We start from the raw sequence: 25,543 nt of genomic DNA, 5'->3' as shown, positions 1-25,543 counted from the left end.
TTACAAGCATAAAATATGAGAGTCTAACTCGAAAAGTATCAATAGTATTTAAAAATAACTTTCAAAAGGTTTTTACTTGATTCCTGACCAGCCAGAATGTTTTATCCCCATACTGCTATAAAGATGATACCCCTGAAAGAAAAATTCCCACTGTCCACGTACGGCATGAACAGTGCCTCCAAATCACCCCAAGCACAAAGGTCTGGGTTGAACCATGACTGTACCTCAGCCCAAACACAACCAAAAGTGCAGACGAACAGGTTTTGTTGGCTTAATACACCTGACTACTGGCATTATTACCGAACACTACTGCTACTGGCCCTAAACACTGTTCATACCATTAAAAATACTGGAAAAATACCCCACATATTTAATTTAATTTAGCTTAAGCGCCAAATTACAACAAATTTCATCTCAATGTACTTCGGCAATACGGTTCAACTCAATATAGCCAATAAAATAACAGTAAAAAAGTGTTGCTTTGCCAAGGAAATACAATTCGCCCACATCCTGAGCAAGCACACGGCGCCTGTGAAAAGAAAAAAAAACAACACCCCTTTAAGTGGAAGACACCTCTGGGAGAACCGGACCCAGGAAAGACGGCCATCTGCCCCAACTGGTTTGGGGGTTTAGAGGACAGGAGGGAAGAACAACAACAATCAGGAACACCAGATGGAAGGAAGATTAATAACAATAACAATAATGTCATTAACCTCCTAAAATCTAGTGCAAATCTTGTTTTTTCTTGTTGCTTTGGACCCTCATTAAGAAAGAATATTATGACACGGACAATAAAATGTGTGATATCCACATGTGTGTACGCCAGGTCTGAGGAGGGTAATAGAGTTGGAGTAGAGGAGAAGAGAGCGAGGGGAGGTGCATCATGGGAGGTCCCCCAGCAGTGTAGACCTACAGCAGCATAACTAAGGGTTGTTTTCCAACTATAACCTTAAACAAAGAGGAACGTTTTGGGTTTAATCTTCAAGGTAGAGAGGGTGTCTGCCTCCCGTTTGAGATGGAAACCCAGAGATTTGCCTGTCCTTTATTTCATTACCCTACTCTTGCATCCCTATGTCAAAAGCTCATATCTTTAATATATTTCACAGATGTTTTTTCTCCAAATTAACTTCAAAAGACAATAGATGAGGAGTTGGAACGCCTTACGTTCTGGCCATTTGATCATCTCTATCCTGTTTCATGTAGACCCTATAGACTGGAATCCCAACTTTTCAGCAGCTCACCTTTCAAACTTCCGTACAGTTGGTTCCCCTTTCTCCAAGTGTCACTGGTGTGCTTGACTGTATGCCTGTCTCGCTCTCTCTCTCTCTCTTTACATATATATATATATATATATATATATATATATATATATATATATATATATATATAGGGTCCCATTAACTGAGCGAATCCAATAATTGGTAGAGGTAGAGTGAGAGAGGATGAGGGGATAATCAACCCTCTGGATGTGCCTTTTCTCTTCACTTGAGACCAAAGGAGAAATCCTGCTCTTAATTGTTGAGGGGACCTGAAGTTCCAGAGCGCCTGCATTGAAAAGCAGCTTTAATTAGACATGGTTAGAGGCCAGTATCTCAGAGGGGGTCAGAGTCACTGCCACAGGAGGCACACAAACACCCACACACACTGAGAATAATGAACAGTGCCTGTCTCTGCATGTACAAAGCCAGCCAGGGATTCAAGTGAAACATTTCTGATGTATGCTTACAATCTCTTGAGTAATTTTTATTGATTTTCAGGGAGGAAGTGGCTCTAACAAGCAGCTCCGATGTGATAATCTTCTTTTAGCAATGAAAGCAGTGATTAGGAGGAGGAGCCCTGCTGCTTTCAGCAGTAATTGTGTAGTAATCAATCACCAATCTCCAGAAGCCGATCTACAAAGAGCTGTGGTTCGTATGCTATTTTTGACCACGACAACAACGAATGAGGACTCGCTTTGGCTGAGGAAGGAACAACAAACCAACTCCACCAGAATAATATTCCCATTTGCTGCAGCATGTGCCAAATAAAGACTGTATAATCTTCTAAATAAATATTGACTATAACATCACTGAGCATATGAAAGGTATCATCCTCCTCTTGCTTTCCCGTGACTCGTGCGCTGCTGTAATGTGATCTGATTACCACAGGACGTTGACAGTTTTATCTGTCCCTATACAGCTCCTTTTTTGACCCTAATGGTGCCTCTGCTCCTCCTCTACGAGGTTTATAATGTCACAGAGGAGAGCCTGCATCCAGGATCCAGGGAGCATGCTTCAGGTCACGCTGAAATGTAATCTTCGCAGGGGGAAATTCATGGTACATGTCTTCTATTTGAAGAGTATTGTTTGTTGCAAATACAAAAATCAATACCATAGCAGAAAAATAAGATCAGAGAGAATTTTTTTTTTTGAGGGGGGGGGCGTAGAAGAACAAATCAATCAAAGTCAACGTCAAAGCGGAGGCGGTTTTCCCTGCTCCATCTCTGATTGTTCAGATTATAAAAGAAGATGAGAAATTAAAGACGGACGTGTGATCCTCTTTATGATTGACCTCGAGTGCTATTCTGGCTGATTTGAAGAGGGGCAAATGCATCTAGTGTCCTACTTTGGTCTGATTAGATTAATAAATCAATCCCCATCCCCACCCGCTCGTATAGTTTGGCCCGGGCTATTTTTAAGAAATGGGTTACAGGAGATCATCAAAGTGTTTCTGATCATTCACAGACACAAGTTTGAGATGAACTGTTGCAAGAAGCGGCTTCTGCGCGCGGCGTGTGATAGCTTTCAGGCGACAGAAAGCGCTCCTTTTCTGGGGCGGGGGACTGAACCACGCTTGCCCTGTTGAAGCCAAAATGTGCTGCTTTTAAACCCCCCTCACCCATTATTAGACAAGAACTAATCCACATATATTCCAATTTAGAGCGCGGTGTTACACATCAGTTGCTTCCTTTTGTGTGTGACAAGAACAAGGCCAGACCTTCTAACCTCTTTTCTCGTATTTAGCTGTCAAAGCCCATGTGTTCTGCAAGATTAAAGAAGGCTGACTGTGGGGTTGGGCACATTTGAATGATGGTTCAAATAAAGCGTTCTGTAGAGCCCCCCCTTATTTTCCAGGCCGATTATTTCTAGAAAAATACACAAATAGCACTTATTTGTGCAACTGTCTCAGTGAACCTCAAACCATTCCCATGGATGTGAAAGCTTTCAAATGTAATTCACATGAAAATGCATTCCTAAATAAGAATAAACTGACTCATGATACTAATGCCTTTCTTTATCAAGGTCTGTTACACGGTTTAAGATGGTGTCATGTAAAGACCCTGAAATGTTGAGTCACAAATTCTCGCTTTGTTCGATGAAGGCCTTATGTAAATATGTTCTTTTCTTTTTTTTCTTTTTTGGGCCAAGGTATTTGGCACAGTACTGTACAAAGGCCTGAAAAGAAAGTGGAAAAGCGAATGAAAGAAAGCAGTAAAACAACTTTAAAAAAACCAACAACAAACAAAAAAACAGTAAGCAAGTGAAATAAGTAGCCTATTATTTTTTTTCCTGGCTCATTTTTTCCAAAGGTCCTTGAGTTTTTGTGCTCGCTTCTGCTGTGAGAGGAGAAGAGTGCACCTCTGCCTTTGACTGACAAAACTTAAGGGGACGAACTGAAAATCAAATGAAAATAATTCATGTTTTCATTGGTTGAATAGCGCCGTAGCTTCTGGAAGGCTACAGTAGTAGCTTTTGTTTTGGCCATTTCTGGTGCCACTAGCACAATAAATCAGTCCATATTACAAAACGACTTGTCTTAAGTTGAATTCAGTCAATAATACTTTCTCAATCCCCAAAGAGAAGCTATATAGAAAGATTGAACGATAATCTGTGATTTAGAAATGATGTGTTAGCTCGCAGCGGCAGGATGGTGTGTGTTGCTGTGATGCTGCAGATAACACTTTATGGAAGTTTCTTCAAGGCCGTATGACAGACAGGGTGAAAAGAAATCAAATCTTAAAGTACCAGGCGACAAAGATGATTTCTTCTTGTTTTTTTTTTGCTAAAGAGCTCTGTTTAGAGGCGGATTGGAGAATGAAACTGACCAGCACTGAGGTCAGGAGATGTATTCAGCACATGCAGCCATGTTGCCATGACAAATACATCATCTCTGGGAACTGTGTCTGTTAAGCGTTGGCCATTCAGCAGTAGTGTTCAACTTTCTAAAAAAGAGTAATGATTCCCACGGCCAGCATACGGCATCAACAACAGGGTGTGAACAATGGACCTATAATAATCCCAACACAGGACTGAATGTGGCTGACTCATACCAAAAACTCATCCAGTTCAGGTTGTCACATATGGTCAAGCGAAGGTCCAAACACAGCTGAATTAATCTGAAACTCATTTTACATCTACACGTTTATAACTGCCAAATCTGGTGCCCAAAACTGCACCACAGCTGCCAGAACATCGAATGAGTGGCATGTGTTGGCCCAAAATGAACTTGACTGGCATTGGTTCTGTGAACTCTGATGGAGTTCTGATTTTCTTTTGCTGGACTTTTCTCATTGGTTGGAAGTATGAAGAACCAAATCCACTAAGAGGTGAACTAAGAGGTTATGGTCAGTTTTTGTTGAATTTAGTCTCGGTTTTTGTACTATTCAGGTACCAGAAAGTAGGGTGAAATGTATTCATGTATTTGAAATTACACCAACAATGTTTTAATTTTCTACATGACAGCTCAATTTAAAAAAAAAAAAGAAAAAAGACACCAAAATTAAAAAAAAAAAATGCAAATAGATAAAGAAAAATTCAGGCAAAGGCCACGTAGTGCAGAAGTGCCTGGTTTGTTTATTTCCCTGTTTTTAACAAAAACTCCAAAGAAAGACGCCTAATCAAGACGTGTAGTCCAAACATCTGTCCCTCAGCAGATTATTAGCAATCTTTTTAAACTCTAAAATTTGCAAAAGTGACCCACCTTCGTTTATAGGTACAACTTGATCAGATTGCAACCATGGTTCTTATTCAACATATACAGCTATTTTCACGTCCATCAGGGAAAAACATCATCATAATCAAACATTGTAGATGGGAACTCTTGCCTAATGGCATGCAGAATTACCCTACGAGGAGACACTTTGATTTGAGGTTAGGGCATTTTAAACTAAAGAACAAGCGTGATTAATTTGGGGACTTTGCAATCAGAAAGTTGGCATCCAAGAGTTAACTGCTCTCTCTAAAAACCGGCTGGAGAGACACTTTAGGAACGATTGCGTAAATAACTTTTGTCTCAGTGACTACATGTGCGAAATACAGCAATTAAAAATGTGTAGCTGGTGCTGTCGGCTGGCTGTTAGACGGCCCAAACTAATAGCCTCGTTTTCACTGTGCAAACATGTGAATTGTCTCCTAATGAGGACCAGAATACATAGATAGGATGACCTGTACCCCCCCCCTTCCCCCTCCCCTCTGGGCTCATTATTAAAGCACCTACTCCTGCAGAGCCTGGATAGTTAATGTTCACCTGGAAAATATGATGGCCTGGTGACTGATGGGGGGAGAGGAATCATTTCCTCTCAGTCCCCCTCAAGTCGACTGCATCACGGAGCTTCACCGACAACGCCTGGAGACATCTCAGCTTTGCTCTGTGCTGCCGTGCAGTCATTCATTTGGAAACAGTTCTGTCAGGTCTTCGTGCTGGTTTTCTTTTTTTTTTTTTGGAAGCTACCACTTGCACACTGGAGCTTCATGCATTCATACCAAACATGGAAAATCATGTAATAAACCACAGGGAAGCACTAAGGGAAAGGGAGATGGATTTTGCCTGATACCAGACTGACTTAACAGTGTATTGATTTGTGTGAGCTCACATAGTGGTCCCAGAAATGTCTCGAAAAGAAGAATCACCAAGCTGCACCAGACATTTACTATACCTTTTTCAGATAAGAGATTACAATGATGTTATGTAAGATGGCAGCAAGAAGAGGAAGCATTCTTGAGTTATGTCTGTGTCACGCTGTAATGCATGAATGGGTATTAGATAAATAACATATCTTTGAACTTCATACCTCTGATGATTTTGTTGTCTTTAATTAGGCAAAATGAAATAAAAAACCAAGGAATTTCTTGGAGAGGTGTGTCGTTTCAACCTGGAGAGTTTAAAGCTTGAATGCTCTCTGGTTACAGGTGTAGATGTACTTAAGTTTAACCTGCTGGGGAAGTGGCAGAGTCAACAAGGGGTGTTGACAACAGGGCTTAAAAAAGTAAGCCACTACAAGTGGAAAAGTCTATTGAATAAAAACGTTTGGTGAACGTGATTTCCACTATTACTAAATGTCTCAAGAGAGTAAAATTGCAATAGAGAGCTTATGGAAGGCGTAAAAGAGTGCCTATTAATATCATTATGGCTGGAATTCCTCATCATTGTTAGCAAAATCACCATGCACGTCACATTCATTCCTTAAATGCAATGTTTCTGCGTCCAGAGTGAATATTTAAATGTCAATGTCAATGTCAATTTTATTTATAAAGCACATTTAAAAACGACCGAGGTCGACCAAAGTGCTGTACAGCATACAAGAAAATAAAACAATACCAAAAGAAAAACACAGTACACAGTGTAGAAACGATAAAATCACTAACATACTAAAATGATCAATAAAATAGTAATAAAAAAAAAAAAGATAATAGAGAATAGACGACAAAGAACAGACACATAAAGTGCACAATCACTTCACATAGATGTGGGGAACTAATTTGTCACACACTAAAAGCCAAAGAAAATAAATACGTTTTCAAAGAAGACTTAAAAAGTAAATAAATGTATTTAAATGTTTATCTTTGCTGCAGCTTCACACGTTGGGCAAGTAGTGCGAAAAAAAAGCTGTAAAATCAGGCGGACCCTCATCCCTCCCCCTCCTCCTAAAGGCTGATTTATGGTTCCGCGTTACACCAACGCAGAGCCTCCGGCGTAGGGTACGCGGCGACGCGCAACGTACGGTATGGGTCGCCGCGTAACCTACGCCGTTGTTTTAACGCGGAACCATAACTCAGGCTTAATTGTCTGTCTTTGTAGTACCACTAGGCAACAGTGGGCGCATCGCTGGAAACGTGAAAGTGCGCAGGAGCCGAACGGGGAAATCGAACGGAAAGAAGGATTCAAGCAGCAAAAGGAGCATCTGTTGGATCCCTGTTCCGCTGAACCATGAGAAATCAGTCGATATTTTCCTAAAAGAAAGGAAGCAGCTCACTTTATTTATTAATTTTTTCCAAAAAAAAAAAAAAAAAAAAAAAAAAGAAGAAACCTGCCAGTGATCGTCGATGCGCGCAGCCAAAAAATGACGACAGTGGGACCTTGATTTTCTTTCTTCAGCTCGTAATTTTGTCATCTGGGCTGTAGTTGGTCTCCTGTGCGGACAGATCAGGACTGGGAGCGGAATCATCTCCAAAAAAACCCCCCCACAAAGTGCGCACAGAGGTTTCATCGCTGAAAGCGTATTATTACGCAGATATATTTTGTATTCGCACAGATCGCGAGAGAGATTTTGAACTTTCCAATGAAAACTTACTTTGTGAGAACAGTTTGGTACAGGTCGACAAAGCCCCAGCCTTCGCTGGCGAGGAGAGATTCCCGACGCAGCGCCTGATGAGCCCGTGAAAGCTGGTGCTGCGAGCGGCGCGTTTGGACACCTTACCCTGACTGTGGCTGGATGCTTTCCCCCCCCTTCTCATATGGCTTCTGTCTTGTAGAAAACCTGTACATTATTGATATTTCATGGCTGTAGAGTGTAGCAACAGTAGTGTGCGGAGGAAGAGGACGGTGCGAGTCTAAGTGGGGCGAACACACCGCACTTTTATCGCCTTTTATTCCCACACAGGAGACATTGCGCACGGCCAATAATAACCACTGCAGCAACTATAAGCCGGGCTGAAAAAAACAAAGAAAAGAAAAAAAACAAACAAAGAAAACAAACAAAAACTACAACATTAAATCCATTTTGATTTCTTTCGCTGCTGTCATCGTAGTATGTCTGCACTTCGAAAGAAATTTGGGGACGATTATCAGGTAGTGACCACCTCATCTAGCGGGTCTGGATTCAATCAGCCTCCCCCGGAGAAAAAGAAGAAGAGGCAGAGGTTCGTGGACAAGAACGGGCGATGTAACGTCCAGCATGGGAACCTGGGTGGTGAAACCAGCAGATACCTCTCAGACTTGTTCACAACACTAGTAGATTTGAAATGGCGCTGGAATCTATTCATTTTCATCCTCACCTACACGGTGGCTTGGCTCTTCATGGCCTCTATGTGGTGGTTCATCGCATACATCAGAGGAGACCTCAACAAAGCCCACAATGATAAGTACACTCCATGTGTGGCCAATGTCTATAACTTCCCATCAGCCTTCCTCTTCTTCATAGAGACAGAGGCCACCATAGGATACGGTTACAGATATATTACAGACAAATGCCCCGAGGGGATCATTCTGTTTCTTTTCCAATCGATCCTCGGATCGATCGTCGATGCATTTCTGATCGGCTGCATGTTCATCAAGATGTCTCAGCCCAAGAAGAGGGCCGAGACTCTGATGTTCAGTGAACATGCGGCGATTTCTATGAGAGATGGAAAACTCACTCTCATGTTCAGGGTCGGCAACTTGCGTAACAGCCATATGGTCTCTGCACAGATCCGCTGCAAACTGCTGAAAGTAAGTGATGCTACTTTTAGTAAGTGGTGCCTCTTATGTTTTTCTTGTGTCTCCTTTATCTGTCAGAGTCCACTTTAGTTTCCTCTACGAAAAAAAAACTGACACAGAAAGGCCCACACACTGCCACGACAGCCTCCTGCTGAAAGCCTACAATGGCGTGATTAATTTGTCGTCTTGTTTCCAACATTTCTCTTCTGCAGTGAATGCAAATGATAGTATCTGAAATACAGCAGTCACAAACCAGAAGCACTCTTTAGGCTCAAATTAGACATCGTACACAACTAGGCCTATGAAATATCTCTTTTCAGGGATTATTATGATTATCAGTATTTTTAAAAGTGGAAATTGTTTTTATTTATGCAACGATTTATTGGCTGGGTTTATACAACTGGATGCAAATTATCTACCATTTTAAACAACCTTGATGTGTTTATTTTTCCTTCTGTTCCTTTATAAATCTAATTTCATTTAAAAATAACAACTACCTTTTAACACAGTAAATATTCATCTAAAGATTTAAAATGGTTAGAGTCAGGTATATTAGCCCGAAGCTCAAAATGTAAAAGTTGATACACATATAGAGGGCTATTTAACACAGTAAATAAAAAGAATAATTCCCTCCAGAGTTTAAGATGAGATATAAAGCTTGCGGTCATGTCTGCCTCAGCCAATTTCCATATATTAATCTATTCTCTTCCACAGAAGCAAGTTGGCCTCGAGTTGTATTTACTTCCACGTATGGGATAAATATCAGGCAAAAAAAGAGAAAAACACCTGCATCCTGAAGCCAAAACCAGAGTTTCCATTGTTTCAAAAACTTCTACATTTTCATCCATGTTGAAATACTTGTTCTCATAATCCAAATGCTTGTCAACACTTAAATGAAGACAGTTATTGTAATTTCTTTAATAGGCTAATGACTGGCGTTGATTACATGTACAGGAGAGCATGCAAAGATGACACCAAGACTCATGATAAGCTGTAGGTAAATCTCCATCACCCCTTGGCTCCCACTGTTAAACAAGTCTGTCTTTCTCTGCATGTCTCCTCAGTCTCGTCAGACCCCCGAAGGCGAGTTCCTTCCGCTGGATCAGCTGGAGCTGGACGTGGGCTTCAGCACCGGGGCAGACCAGCTCTTTCTCGTTTCACCGCTCACCATCTGCCATGTGATTGACACCAAAAGCCCCTTTTATGACCTCTCGCAGAGGTCCATGCAAACAGAGCAGTTTGAGATCGTGGTGATACTCGAAGGCATCGTCGAGACCACAGGTGAGTAACAACAACATTTTCCACTGCTGAGGGGAGCTTGTTTTACCACACGTTGTTGCTCCAGGCTACATGTAGGTACAGTACAGGAGAGTGGTGTTTTAATGATGTTGTTGAGATATGTCTCTGCAGTGAATCTTGTGGACGAGTTATTTCATAGGTGCTATTTGCTCACATCCAAATGGCTCAATATCGAGCTCCTGATTGCATTTCATTGATTTTTATTTCTGCGGCAAACAGACAGAGCAGTTAACAATAGAGGTGCTCAGCATTTATTAATCACAAATGATCAATTTAGCATTGATAGTGAGAATATTTTTAACCCCCTCATTAACCTCTGCAACGCTGAATGCTCTAACTCTCTCAGGTGATAGGCAACATATATTTTCCTCACCTGCAACTAATTCCCTTGCCGTGCCTGAATTGCAGTTACCTCATGGCTGCTGTTCTCACAGGGCATAATAATTTGCCTTCTAAGGTCCCTTTGGAGCTGCACAATTCCATTTCCACCAGATGAGCGATGCCCTGAGTGAAATTCTCCACTCAGGTCATTTTAAATTCAAGCGTTTCGTGCGGGGAGAGCCCCTTCAGGGCTCCAGCCGGAACAGAGGAGTGCTTGTAATAATAGACTGGTTCAGAAAAAAAAAAAAAAAAACAGCATATGAAGATGTGACAGGGAATCTCACAGACTAAATCCACACTCGGTAATTAGTGACGATATTCAATTCCTGATTTGTAATTCACATAGGAATGATTGTAGTTTTATTCAGATGCTGCAGTGAAGTTGTATCTGACATGGAATATTTATAATTCTGAGGAGAATAGACACATTAAAGACGTAGCTGTGCATGATTAAATGATGATAATGTACTAAAGTGTAGTCTGCAGTCTGTGTGTGACGTTAAATCCTTCAAAGTACAGTCAGCTCAACATGAAATAGTTTCAAAATAGTAAGTAATTGTAAATCCTTTGTGTATATGTTTAGCAGATTAACAGCATATTCCTTCTGCCGTGTGCACTTTGGTGTTGAGGTGTGAAAACATCAAGTTCAGCAACGTGATTTGATGGCGTTTATAGTGCTGCCTTGTCACAGAGGCATGTCTAATCACATCATTCCTCCTTTCATTTTTCTGACATTGTTGCGCTCGCGTTTGTACTTCATGGAAACGCCTGCACGGCGGAGCAGTTGTGTCCGTGTGAAGTTGGTGGAAATGCTGATGTAGAAACAATCTATAGTTAAAAATTGATGTACAGTGAAAGTCTAAATCCTCAGTCGCTTTCATTTCTGGCCAATGTAACTCTGTTTCCATGGCAACCTCTCCTTGAGTATTCAGGATTGCAGCACTGCACTAAACTTAGTTGTTTTTTTTTAGTGTTTTTTTTTATTTCTATGGTATAGGAGTCACAAGACGTTTTCAGTAATAGATCAGGCAAACATGCGATGGCGAACGTGAAATGAGATTGCTCTGCTGACAAACATCAGCCGCTGTTAGGGAGGATCTGCTCTGAAATATGAAAGGCCCACGCAGGCGGTACTGTACCATTAAGTGCCTGCTAGAACAGGTGATTCAGAGGGAAAGAATAAGGTGAAATATTTATGAGCCTGCTAGGTATTTACTAGTGAAAGAGCTTCTCAACTAGCGGTGTTACATGTGGAATAAAAAACCCTGACTGTCTGGAACACAAACAAAGAGTGCATGTTTCCACCACCACCTGGTCTCCCCTCAGTAACATAACACACACAACAGTGTTCCCCTTTTGACGTGTTAAAGTTCTCCTTCCAGAGGAAAATCCTGGACTGAACTTCTTTATTTTTTTCACAAAAGAAAGAAAAGAGGTGCATGACAAAGCTCTGAACTGTTCCATTTGCTGTAACCTCTAACAACCTCCACGTTGCATAAAAGGCACGGACTATTCCCCATTCCTGTTGAATAGTAGCCCAGAGTGTGTGTGATCATCACCTGAATGTGCTGCATCTTCCAAATGAGACCTGACGGATGTCGGGTATCATCATGTTTTCATCTGGATTAACACCACTTGTGGCTGCTTTGCGGTATCTGGCTGGTTGACTAGCACATGTGTTTGAAGGATGTTTAAAGAAAAATACTATAAAATAGAAATGAGACACTCTGAGTTACAAGTCTTGGATGAATTTGCTCCTCTACGTTATCTGATAAAGTATCTGTAAGTACGCAGGAGCACACCACGTACAGTTAGCCTGCATCGCCTGCTACAGAGCTTCCGCATGTTGAATTTTCTGTTTTTGCTTCATTATTTCACAACAGAGCAGAGCAGAAGTGCTGAGGTAAAGAAGGACTGCGTCAATATAGCTTGAGGAAATGCTTAGCAATGCACCCAGCCCGGCTTAAATAAAATATTTGTATAATGCCCTAATATCGGTTAGTTATAAACACTAAATATGCTGTTGCTCTAGAGTTATGATGAAAATGTGCACCTATTAAATTCTCAGTTGCTCGATAAGCTTATGAAAATTCAGTTTCAGTAATATCTGCTCAGTAATAACCTGAGGTCTGCCGGACAAAGTGATGAATGTTTCCTTTTTCTACACCCCAATTAGCCTACTTCTTTGAATTATTGTAAGCATATTCACATTATATGCATACTGGGACAAATCGGGCTGCGAGACTCTAGGAGGAGGGGAAGCCATTATTTTTTGCACTTGGTTATTGTAACTTTTATGTACGTGATTAATTATTTAACGTACAAAATGATGCACAAGCTCGGAGCCCAGTGTGAAGCCTTCACTTCTTTGTTTTTATGCGAACAGTCCCTCCCAGGTGAGGTTATTTAGTTGTCAGTGATTAAAAGAACAGACACAGAAAGACAACGGCGACAAAGGCGTGACTTGTTGGCTGCTGATTATTTTTTCCCAGTATAGCAGTTATTTAGTGATTTATATTTGCAAGTACATAATAAATGTATAATTGGGGTTTAAATTCCATCCATCCATCCATCCATCCATCCATCCATCCATCCATCCATCCATCCATCCATCCATCCGTGTTGGCATACCCTAGATCCACCTTTACCCCTTTTCCACCAAACACGGTTCAGGGCTGGTTCTGGGCCAGTGCTGGTTCTGGTTCACAACTCGTTCAACTTGCAAACCAGCTGAGAACCGGTTAGCTTTATCATAGCTCGGGTGCTATGGGGAGCCACATCATTGTGTCACTGCCACTGCGTTTGCATTTGGCGCAAAAATTGAAGCAAGAACAACATATTTGCTCTAATATGGACTTTGTCCGCGTAGCACCCTCCGTGGATCACATCACTAAAAGACAGGTTGTCTCCTCTACAAACCACTGCAGTTCTTTGTCAGTGGAAACAGAAAGCCCGGTTCCAAACTCAGCACTGGCCCAGAACCAGCCCTGGAACAAGTTTGGTGGAAAAGGAGTACTTGAGGCCTTCTCCTGACTTGACACATCTGAAACAATCCAGCCATCCAGTAGGCATTTCACCCATATGCCCAAACCACCTCTGTTGGCTCTGCTTGATGTGGAGCAGCTCTAATCTGAGTCCCTCCTGGATGACTGAACCTCTCACTCTCTCCACGGGAGAGTAAACTCATTTCAGCTCATCATATTCACAATCCCATCTTTTCAGGTTGACCCAGAGTTCATGAACATAAGTGAGAACAGGAACATAAATCAACCAGTAAACAGAGAGTGTTGCCATTTAGCGCACCATGTTTCTTTGCAACAACAGACCGTTATCATGTTGTCTGAGGCAGTTTCACCTCATATGTGCTCCCGAGGCAAACTGGTCCCGGAGAACGGGCCAGAGTAAGCGCTTTTTACTAGATCTATATAGAGGGGAATAATCAAGGCACCTATTGTCTCATGCCAGGAAAAAGGTTCCGTACCGTTCACGATAAACCGTCAAAAAAATTCCCCTCGGTAAGAATTTGTCATCTCGCGGTAAAAATTATAAATTCCCTTTGATGATGTTTTTGTGTAAAGCTGATTTTTGGTTCTGCGTTAAATCAACGCAAAACGTACGCAAAGGAAGGAAGGAAGGAAGGAAGGAAGGAAGGAAGGAAGGAAGGAAGGAAGGAAGGAAGGAAGGAAGGAAGGAAGGAAGGAAGGAAGGAAGGAAGGAAGGAAGGAAGGAAGGAAGGAAATGAGCCAGAAAGAAAGAAATAAAGAAATGAGCCTGAAAGAAAGAAAGAAAGAAAGAAAGAAAGAAAGAAAGAAAGAAAGAGAAATGAGAACGAAAGAAAGAAAGAAAGAAAGAGAAATGAGAACGAAAGAAAGAAAGAAAGAAAGAAAGAAAGAAAGAAAGAAAGAAAGAAAGAAAGAAAGAAAGAAAGAAAGAAAGAAAGAGAAATGAGAACGGAAGAAAGAAAGAAAGAAAGAGAAATGAGAACGAAAGAAATAAATAAATAAAGAGAAATGAGAACGAAAGAAAGAAAGAAAGAAAGAAAGAAAGAAAGAAAGAAAGAAAGAAAGAGAAATGAGAAAGAAAGAAAGAAAGAAAGAAAGAAAGAAAGAAAGAAAGAAAGAAAGAAAGAAAGAAAGAAAGAAAGAAAGAAAGAAAGAAAGAAAGAAAGAAAGAAAGGATAAATTCCCGTTGATGAGGTTTTTGTGTAACAAACATGGCGGATCTGAGTCATTCCAGTTTTGCAGTACAGGTGGACTCATTTCATTGTTTTTTATTAATTCAATTTAATTGGTGTAGTTTGGTAGCATTTAGTATCTTTTAGAGCAGTGATTTGGGGGCTCCAAAGACTGAATGTGGTGATAGATTTATAGTTACAAAGGTGGAGTTGAATTGGTATTTTTTTTATCGTCATTTTTATCGTTATCGGGATAAATGCCAGAAATTATCGTGATACATTTTTTAGTCCATACCGCCCATCCCTAGGTCCCACCCTGGTGCCAGGCCTGGTCCCAGCACTTGGTGGCCGAACCTTCACCCACGGGGGCTGGGTGGGCGTAACCTAAATGAAACACATGGGGTTCCTGCTCCTGTGGGCTCACCATCTGCAGGAGGGGCCAGATGGGCCTGGTGCCGTGCACTATTTCATTTCTAGTGGAGAGGATTAATCTGCAACAATCCGGCAATCATCATCCTATTTTGATCCCAGAGACAGGAGACCGCATTGTTGTTACCTGGAAAGAACTTTGACATGTTTGAGGTGTTAGATTGCTGTGACCTGAGCGTCAAAGCACAGAAGATTGCCCTTTGTTTGTTTCAGAGAGGGCAAAGGCGCGGACAGAACAGCAGTATGTCCCACCTTGGGAGGAGAACAGGTTGGCGTCCCAGTGGGCCGGGAATAAAAAACACAGCATGAACAGTAACAGGTCCCTGGAAGCTGCCCGCCCAGGTGGACGGACTGCAGAGACACACTTGTGCTTTTCCTGGTATGAAACATCTGCTGTTGGGAAAGAAAGAAGCAATCACTGTGAACATTTAAGAGCACAGTTTGTCTTGCCTTTAAAATAAATAAAAAAATAAATTCAGATATAGTTATAACGTTGCGGGTCATTTTCACTGTTTCGCTGGGAAGCAGATGGTGACCTGCTTTGACTCACCAGCTGATTCAGAGCTACTATGTGTGGTCTTAAAATACATTGACGGTTTAGATAAGTGTCCATTTAACACCAGTGATACTGTCGAACACCACGAAGGCTTAAACACCAACCCAGAGGCAATCTGTTCGTAGGCAAGCTGATTTTTCGAGAGCTGAAAATGAACCAGAGCTGCCAGTAACAGATGTCAAGGTTTCCCCAGCGATGAGACTAATCAGCATCCAAATCCATTTGATGATGTACATGACACGCCTTTGTGAATGCTGGACAGTACCTCCCGCAGTCTGAATACTTAATGTCCATGTGTGCAATTTAAGACCACGCATGCAGATTGGAGACGTAACGACCCATAAAGATAAACAAGCTGTTGATTCTCCTCATAAATAACTCATTTTCATTACTGAACAGGAAGAGGTCTGACTCCATTACTCTGTCCCTGGAATTCTGTGAAGTGTTTAAGGTTTAACATGGTGGGAAAAACTCTGGGAGCTTAGAAGCGTGTTTAAATTCCCCCATCAGAGATGAAAAGCAACAATTCATGAGCATAAAGTGTATCATCAGCATAAACCCTTTATCTTTGCTGAGAGATGTGACTTTCATGCAAATCTGCAGAGTATGATCATTACACTCATGGTGAAGTTCACAAAAAAATGCTGCAAGTAAGTCAAATTTAGTGATGTTTATGAGAGCGTGCGATTGCAGAGCATCTTTTCTTCAAGGATTTATGGGCATGAAGTTTACTTTGTGCTAAACTCAGCTGTCTCAGAATCCATTCGCCTGACGCTTGTATTTGTTTGCTCGGTGATTTTTTATTCTGCCAGACTCCGTGTCGCCCTTGAGCTGACGCGGCACAGTCGTACCACACGCGAACACATTCCGCTTACAGTGCTAACTAATAATCTCCATCTTTACAAATTATTTTCCCCCCCGAACATGTGTTGCAGATGAAACTCTGCATTGCAAATTATAGGGAGCGCAAACCCCCTCAATCTTCCCCCGATTAAGCTGTGCATTGATTTTGATTGTTTTCAGAGGTTTCTTCCACCCTCTCTTCTTCAAACTGCTGCAAGCCTTCCTTATGAATAAATGCTATGGAATTAAAAGAAGAATATCCCAACTACCTGCTTCTCTTAAAACCACTGTAGGAGGCATGGGTGGTTGCATGCAGTCTGGATCAGCTAGTAATGTTTATTCATGTGTTTCTGTGCATAATTGCGGCCTATAAGTAGAGATTACTGCTCAAAATAACTGCCTACGTGTTTGTACAATAACTGAGGTCGAGCTGTGTCTTCTTAATGAAATTTGTGTTGCAATCTTTATGAGTATGGAAGAAATAATTTAATCTATGATAAAACAGCATTAAAAAGACTTCCCACTTAGTTTAGGTAAATAAAAAGAAATTACCTGATCTTCGTAGTGGAGAAATAATTTTGTCATACGATGCTGTCATCATAGTTTCAATTAAGTTGTTGTGCAACAAATACACATAGAACATACGCTTGGAAAATGAAATTAAGGGTAATAATTGCTTTGATGTAGACTCTGTCTAGGAGTAAAGCCAGCCTGCATAATTAATTGGAAACATTTATTGCCACTGATTAGCAGAGCAGCCAATGTCAGGGCTCGATCTGTGTTTTATCAGGAGCAGCAGTAATTGAAATGAAAACTGAGAGCTCTCTGTTGCACCAGAGGCCTGACAGTTTCATTCATATGAGTGAGAGACGGGAGCCCCGGAGGTCCGGGTCGCCTCGGAGCTTCGGTACACACCACCGACAGTGAACCCTGAAGACGAGGCAGCTGCGAAAAACCACAGAAGCTCATCATAATTCATCATAATGGACACATTACAGCGTGAGCGTGTCTTCTCGCCTCGGTGTCGTGCTCCCAGCCTCCGCCCCGCGGGTCAGAGGGGTTAAAGTGGGTTCAGTGGGGAAGTTAAAAGTGGCAGCTGAGGTGAGTACAGGAGTTTCCAATTAAATCTAATGTGCTGAGGGTGAGATCTCTGGAGAGAACTGTCTGTCCCCGCTGAGCTCCACCTGCTCCGCTCAAGCAAAATGCCACATGCTGGATACCGTATGGCCCGCTTGTTAAACTATATTTTCTGCTGTTCACACGCTGTCGTGCAACTAATAATGCATTTATCAACTACCCATAATCTTTGCAGTATTAGAAAAAAATTTGAAATGTAATCATGTAATCATGTAATCATATGTCGACATTTACACTTAAAGGGTCTTCTTATGGAGTTGCATCAATATTTGTATAAGTATAAGTACTGTGGCAGCGAGGTCATTAAAATAAAATAATTTAAAAGATTTACATTTCTTCTTAAAATGCTTTAAAAAATTTACTTGAAAAAGACAGATATGTATCATATCAGTGCATCATATCCATATAATTCACTTAAATAAAATGTAATTTAAATGTTACATTTAGGCAGATAAAATAATCTGAAAAAACTTCTCCTAATAAATACAAATAAATTATATTATATTATAAAAATTATATTATAAATTATATTGAATAACTGATTAAAAAACACAACTGGATCTGAACTACTTCCATCCATCCGTCCATCCGTCCGTCCGTCCATCCATCCATCCATCCATCCATCCATCCATCCATCCATCCATCCATCCATCCATCCATCCATCCATCCATCCATCCATCCATCCATCCATCCATCCATCCATCCATCCATCCATCCATCCATCCATCCATCCATCCATCCATCCATCCATCCATCCATCCAATTGAATACCTACCTCGTGAAGTATTTCATTTAGTGTTGGAGAGGCAGTAATTGGTTCAGCTAATATTTCTGTCCAGATAGAACTGTTGCATTGGCTTGTGAGACAACAGGATTATGCATTATCTGTCATATAATTCCTCTGATTACAAAATTGAGGAAAATCCCTGCCACAAGGTAACCATGGAGATGAGTCAGCACCTCTAGCTGTTTAAACTGGATGTTTTTCATACAAATGTTGCAAAGCTAATTTGCTCAATTTTTGGGGGTTAAACATCTATAAATTAAACTCTATACAAAGACAGGTTTTTATTGCTTGCGTGTTTTTTTGCCAAATAACACTAAAATGAGCATTAATTGATTTTAGATGAGGCAACGAGGGCATTTAGCTCCTGTAGATGAACATGCAATATTAGTGCTGGGAGTCCGGATAATGGACATTGGAGCAAACCAGCGATGACACAACGGATCTATTTATTCAGCCATGCAGGCTTCCCAAGGGGGAGCTCGGCAGTTGTGTCTTTAGTGACTTTTTGAATCCCTGTTGGACGGCAATAAATCACTGGCAGAGGTGGCGGACAAGGGTGAACCTGTGATAAAAGTGGTGATGCCTCGGTTTTCTTGTCACACTACTTAGATTTAGAAATGGACCCGCTCTGAGCTGCTGCTGTTTCCACCTTTAGAGGGACACTTCTTGAGTTGATTTATAACACAAACTGGGGACCTCAGCCGTTACCCAAACGCAGTCATAGCAGACGCTCAGCATAAGTGTCAGATAGCCGTGTCTGAGGTTGAGTATTATCTGCCACATCTGAGTATCGTGCTCTGCTTGTTTAAGAGGTTATCACCCCGAGGAGGCTTGTGTTGCATCTGCAGTGTTGGGCACAGACAGCATTGATTGGTGGCGCTGTGACGGTCCCTGAAGTGCAGGTGAATCAATCCTGAGGCCTGAGCACCGAGCCACGTGAACATGTTGTTCTCAAGACTTGCCTTCGTCTAATATGCTCCTCTGGGATGTCGCTCCGTATTTTTGTCTCTCATATGCTTGACAGAATAATCTGCTGTCTAGCTCAAGTGACAAACTTGAAAAACCAATAAGGCTGCTTCGTTAACGATGACTTGCCCTGCTATAGTGCTGCACAAGCTTGAGCCCACTCAAGGAGTAAAAATCCCTCTTTAGTCTGCCTACTTTAGGTTGAAGCTCCTCTTCATGACTTGCAGTAAGAAGATATAATAAGCACAATCAATGTGAAATTATAGCTTTTGCTCCTTTATTCACTTTTACAGACGGATTTCCTTGTTTTTTTTTCAAATCATTTGTACCTTCTAGGGGTGTAACAATATATCGTGCCACGAAATTTCGCGATACAAAAACGTCACAATACGTGTCGTGGAGGTGACAAAGTGTATCGCGATATTGGATTACCGTATTAATATTAATCTATTGTGTTTACTAGTAACGCGCATCCGACCGCGACCGCGACCGCGGACCAAAATCTTACTCCGCTCAGAAGAAACTAGTTCCATTTTGCGGTCCCGTTTTGAGCTCTGAACTTTTACTAATGTAAGGCTGGTGTAGAGTTAAGCCTTACCTTATTAAATTAAACCTTTTTCGGGTCGTGAGTATGATAAACACGCGGGCAACTTCTGCTGAGCTCCAGTCAGAGTACTTTAATGTCCGCTCAACAGTGTAGGATTTTAGAGCATCAACACAGCACCTAGTGCTGTATCACTCCGCCCAATATAAAACAGACTAATCACTACAGATTAACTGACTAGTGTCATTAAAGTCCCTGATTTACAGAATATAAAGAATATATTTATAAAATAATGAACCCTGAATTACCAAACTAACCTTCTTAACAAAAATAAATCTCCTCTTACACTTATAAGGTGAGCATGAATCAATCTTTTTTATGATGTAAAATTGTATGTATTTATTTATTTATTTAATTTTAGTTGTTAAATTAGAAAGAAAAAAGTCAAATCATACATGAGAGAAACTATTCAGTTTGTGGCAAAATATGTTTACTTATATGAAACTGAAGATGCATAATGCAAACCTGACATTTACTTTTAGTTCAGTTTGTGGAAAATGGTTGGCCTGGCTTTCTCTTTAAAACTTAAACAGTTATAAAGCATTACAAACTGTAACAATAAGGCAAACACACAGCATTGTTTTGTATTTTGTGTCTTTCAAATAAAAGACAATTTTTTCCAGTCATATGTTCCTCATGCAAGGTTGTTAAAAAAAATACTGCTATAATATCGTATCGTTATCGTGACCTCAATATCGTGTATCGTACCGTATCGTGAGATTAGTGTATCGTTACACCCCTAGTACCTTCACTGTATGACGAGGATAAAAAGTTTTTTTTCTGTTTTTTTTTGCTCCCAGTTGACATCCTCTCCACGATTCCTCCTGTATGACCAATCAGGGTGGTTTAGCCTAAAGGAATCCATTGATTGGCATTTTGCTCAACTGCTTCCCTTTATAGCAGCATTCAGCACTATCTTTACTTGGTGAAACACACCCTCCTGGCTGCGTTAATGGCCCACAGCCATATGCTCCTCTAGCCCGCCCGACACCCCACCTTGTGTGGGGATGGTTGGCAGCCGCGCTCCCGTTCCCGTTCCCTCCTTCCTTTCCCAACAGCCTCCACACTCAAGCAATTGCCTCAGCATCCAGGCTCTCCCCTCCCCCACGGCAGTGCACTTCCCCTGCCTTTTTCCCTCCATCATCCTCCTTCTTGTTCTCGCAGCTCGTGCCGTATGGGTGGAAGGAAATCTCAGAACCTCAAACAACTCGAAGCCACCTTCACAACTGGATCACATAGTAAAATAGTATTTAAGCGCGCATGAGGAGGTGTGGGGGGGGGTTGCATCTTTAAAAAAGTCACGCTGTGAAAAGCAGGTCATTGAATGCCTCTGGATTTTTCTACCGCTTGATGGTGGTCACCATAGAAACAGATGATCAAGACATGTAGACACAATATCTATATCTTTAGCACAAAAGACTGCTGTTAATCTTTTTTTACCGTGGGCTGCAGTTAGATTGATCCTTTTTCTTGGGCGATCAAGACCTGTTAAGTGAACTTTCCTCTTACCAGACATTATCCAAACATTCTGCTGCTCCTCAGCTTTCTATAATCTAAGGCAGCACAGAGGCGTGCCATGTAACGATCTCTAAAGAACCAACCTGATTTAGTCTGGAATTAATCGTTTTACATCCTAATCCAGTGTTACGGGTTTTTGTTGTTGTTTTTATTTTGTGCCTGACTTTAGGAGCAATGCTGCGATGAAAAGGGCGACTCTCACGTGATGACGCTGTGTGTTTGTAACATCCACATTCTCATGCTTGTTTTTGCTGGCATTTTTCTCATACATAACACTTGAGCTGTTTCCACAGCCGTGATAGACTGTCAGGGGACTCTGCTGACAGCACTGTGCCGGTGAGTGAGTTCGTGTGCGCGTGTGAAGTGTGTGTGTGTGTGTGTAAAGTGTGTGCATGACAATGCGAGCAAGAACCAGACAGAGAGTGAATGAAGGATAAGAAGGTTATTTGTGAGTTTGTCACTAAATATGAGGTTGCAAAGAGCTCTTAGACTCCTTCTTTCCGTTACCCGCGCTGCAAGCGTTCACCCGGAGTCATTTGAATAACTTTTTCTCGTTTTCACATAATGCCAATTTTGAGTGTTATTTGCTTTAGTGCCTTGGGGTTGTGTAATCATGCGATAGCTCTGATTTATTTATTAGGAAATACAGATGGAGACTCGGCCGAAGTGATTCCAGAGAGTTGAAATAAATAGGTCTGCTCTCGGGCCTGAGACCGTATATGTCGGGAGCAGATCTGTAGCTGAGAACACGACTGAGCCCCACACCAAACGGGTATGATCCTGTAGCTTCCCCAGCATGGATAAGCTTCTTTTAGATGGCAGGGGATGTGACCATTTTTGTTTTTAATTTCTTCAGCTGCTATCACAAAACACTGGCAGGCTGCTTGTGGGGTTTACAGTGCTCTTCTATTCCAGCCACCAAAGAACTCATTTTATCTTTCCTGTCACTCACCTCACTTTCTTAGAGCAGGAGAGCAGCTAGCTCCTTCTTATCAAGAAAAGTACATTGATTTAGAGTCTCAACAGGGGACGGCTTCTAAAGCCATCTAATTCTTTGGCCATCTAAATCTCAAAGTTTATTCTCGACACGCCATCCCACCTCTTAGCTTTTTCCCCACTTCAAGCTGGAATCAGCCTGTTAAGCCTGTGAGATATGGACTATGCTGTTAAGTGCAGATAGAGCACCTGTAGTCTCTCCCACCCAGTGTCGTGTGTGTGTGTGTGTTTTTTTTTTTCAATGAGTTGGGAGAAAACCTGAGGAATTAATATTAAAAACCAGGTTGCTGCTGAGACGACAAAATATCTCAGTATTTCACACATCTTCCCACATTTATCTTCCTTTCCTTCGAAAAAGTACTTTTCAAAAGACGCGCACTCAGATCTGTCGTGACTTTTGCGGGTTCAGCAGAGGATTATTCTGCTGCCATTCATGCTGTCGCATAAATGTTACATGCAACACGTGAAACCTGCACTCACAAAGAACTGGAGAGACAAGTGCAGGATTAGTGTAAACCGTATATATTGGCCTGTTAAAAAAGATTATAGTCATGCCACACATATACAGTACATACAGTATATATACAGTATCACTTGAATTATTTTGAAAGGAGATGCTGTAAAAATACTGTAGCTTTTAAAGTTGATTTGTAAAATTATTGGAAGAAATGCTGGATCATTTTTAATGATTTAACAGATCAAGAGAGCGAGAGAGAAATAATCAGTATTTATTGGAATAAAACACTGTTTCCATATTGTACATCAACAAATAGTTTAATTCAGATTCTTAACTCATTATTAATGCATTTAGAGGCAGCTGTAGCTATAAATTCAATGCTGACATTTTCTTTTTAACAGCAGTTGGCTTTTTTACCATATACACTGTAGACGTGGAGTAATATTCATTTAACATTCTTTATCTGGCATCCCGGCATGTCTGCTCTCTGAAGCTCTTCAGCAGCTAAATATTCCACAATGCTGAGCCCTAAACAGCACTTTGTCAGTCTGGTGTTTGGCATTGCTGGTTCTCCACATCCACAATTAACGCTTTTGAGATTAGTTGCAGTGAACCAAAACAGTGAAGGCAAAACAAAGAGCTAAAAGATGCTAATTTGCTCTGGAAAGATGGGAAAAAAAGAAGAAAACAGCATCAAGAACAGCAAGAAGGTGCTCATGTGTGATGGAACTTCACTTTAATCAAAGCATTAACTCTTTTTATTAAACATTTAGTTTTCTAGCTGTACAGGACTTTGGCTGCAATACTTTTGTTTCTTGGTTTAAAAAAACCAAAAAGCCTCTTAAACTTGACTAAAGGGGGGCACATTTTTCTCCAGTCGACTGAGAAACTGATAATGAAACTGATTTGTATCAGTCATCCCCTACTGACAACCAGAAATGTACCAACATTATATCCACGCAACCATTTTTGTATAGGGAAGTATAGGGAATGTGGTCATATAGAACTCTGCACTTTTCCCGGTGAAAACGAACCTATGTACTGTAGGAAAACAGGGGCAACGCTCCTGATTTCTCAGGGGTCTTTCACAGTCGGATATTGCAGCACTTTATTGAGAAGGGCCACTCCACAGAGTATTTGAAATGTACTGGCATTGTCTCATGTTGAGTCACAGAGGGGGAAAGATAACAATTTACTGAAATTAGAAGTGCAATGGATCCACAGAGTCCTAAATTTCTCTCCTCATGGGCTGAATGAAGAATTGCCTCTTTAACGATTCCGGTATGTCTTTCCCACACGGTTTATTATTTCCCTTAATTTCACTTATATATCTTAACTGTGTATGTGTGCGTGAGTAATAGATGGACTATACTCTGGACAATAATTTATTTGTTATTTTTCCAGGCAATGAGACATGAGTTCACTTCATTAAAGAAGTGGAAATATGTAAAGTGCAAATGTATATTTGGGCTAGGCAAATGTATAAAACCAGAACAACCATTCGGGACTTTTTCTGCATGTCTGACTTTAAAGTTACTTGTTTTCTCCTCAACAGGTATTTCAGCCTGTTGCATAAATTATAAATGCAAATTGTGTTCCTACCATCATCTTGATTGGTTTTAATCAGTCAACTTGAAAGTAATAACACACTGTTACAATAAAGCCAATGAAGCCACATATTGAAAATAAAAAAAATAAATAAATAAAAAACTCCTTTGCTACTGTAGCATGCAAGACTGTTGGGGCAGATAATACCTCCAAAAACACATAATTGCAAGACCACTGACCTCCTTTCTTCATTTTTTTTAAAGTATTTTGAGCTCCACAAAAAAAATTATAGCATCTTTCAATCTTCCTCCTGACTTTTCTCTCCATGCATTACAGCTCTGGAAAGAATACCCCCCTTTTTTAGGATGAAGTGGGATAGCTCTGAAATTCAATTCAATGCAGCGTTATTTATATAACACCAAATCATGACAAATGCCATCTCAAGGCACTGCACCAATACAGCTCAACTCATTCCAAATGAGTCCACTTAATACAAAGCCAATAAGATAATAATAACTACACATAAAAACTTTTCTTCGACACAATCCACTGTCCTGAGCAAGCACCATGCCGACTGTGGAAAGGGAAAAACTCCCCTTTAACAGTAAGAAACCTGTGGCAGAACCAGACTCAAGAAGGGCGGCTATCTGCCTCAACCGGTTGGAAATTGAGAGGACAGGAAAGATGAGAGAACAGCAACAACAACAGATCAGGAACACCTGCTGAGAAGAAGGAACACAGGTTAAGAGGTGGAGAAGAAGAGACCAGAGGGAGGAGACGTGCATCATGGGAGGTCCCTAGCAGTATAGACCTACAGCAACATAACTAAGGGATGTTTCAGAGCACCTGGGACATTTCTCACTATAAGCTTTATCAAGATAGCAGGTATTAATCTGAAACCAAACAGGCAGCTGGTTCCAGAGATGAGCTGATCTTTGGCATCACCTACCTCCACTCCAGATGGCTTCAAAACTATTTGCACCTTTAAACAATTGACGAGACATCTCAGGCCGTGTTCAGACCTGGAGCTTACATGTGTACCATCATCTGATCACAAGTGGACTGTGTAAAGTACAGGTGTCAGGGAGCACTGAGACTACAGATTCACTCACGCATGCAACATTCAGAGGTGCTTTGGAAATCTGGTGGCCGCACTCTTGTCACAGTGTGAAGG

The 25,543-nt window shown here is 41.1% G+C and overlaps 1 protein-coding gene across 1 annotated transcript in view; it reads left to right on the top strand.

Moving 5' to 3' along the window:
- Window positions 1-7,108: 7,108 nt before the first annotated feature.
- Window positions 7,109-25,543, top strand: part of kcnj3a (potassium inwardly rectifying channel subfamily J member 3a) — a 33,770-nt gene continuing 15,335 nt past the window's right edge. The window contains exons 1-2 of the mRNA XM_061723622.1: window positions 7,109-8,685; window positions 9,738-9,954. Of these exons, the coding sequence (XP_061579606.1) occupies window positions 8,008-8,685; window positions 9,738-9,954 (895 nt within the window). The 5' untranslated portion in view covers window positions 7,109-8,007. The remainder of the gene's footprint in view (window positions 8,686-9,737; window positions 9,955-25,543) is intronic.

This window comes from Cololabis saira, chromosome 6 (assembly GCF_033807715.1).
Source record: "Cololabis saira isolate AMF1-May2022 chromosome 6, fColSai1.1, whole genome shotgun sequence".
In the NCBI taxonomy this organism is placed as follows: Eukaryota; Metazoa; Chordata; class Actinopteri; order Beloniformes; family Belonidae; genus Cololabis; species Cololabis saira.
Note: the sequence above shows the minus strand (reverse complement) of the source record. Positions and strands in the feature narration are given on the sequence as shown.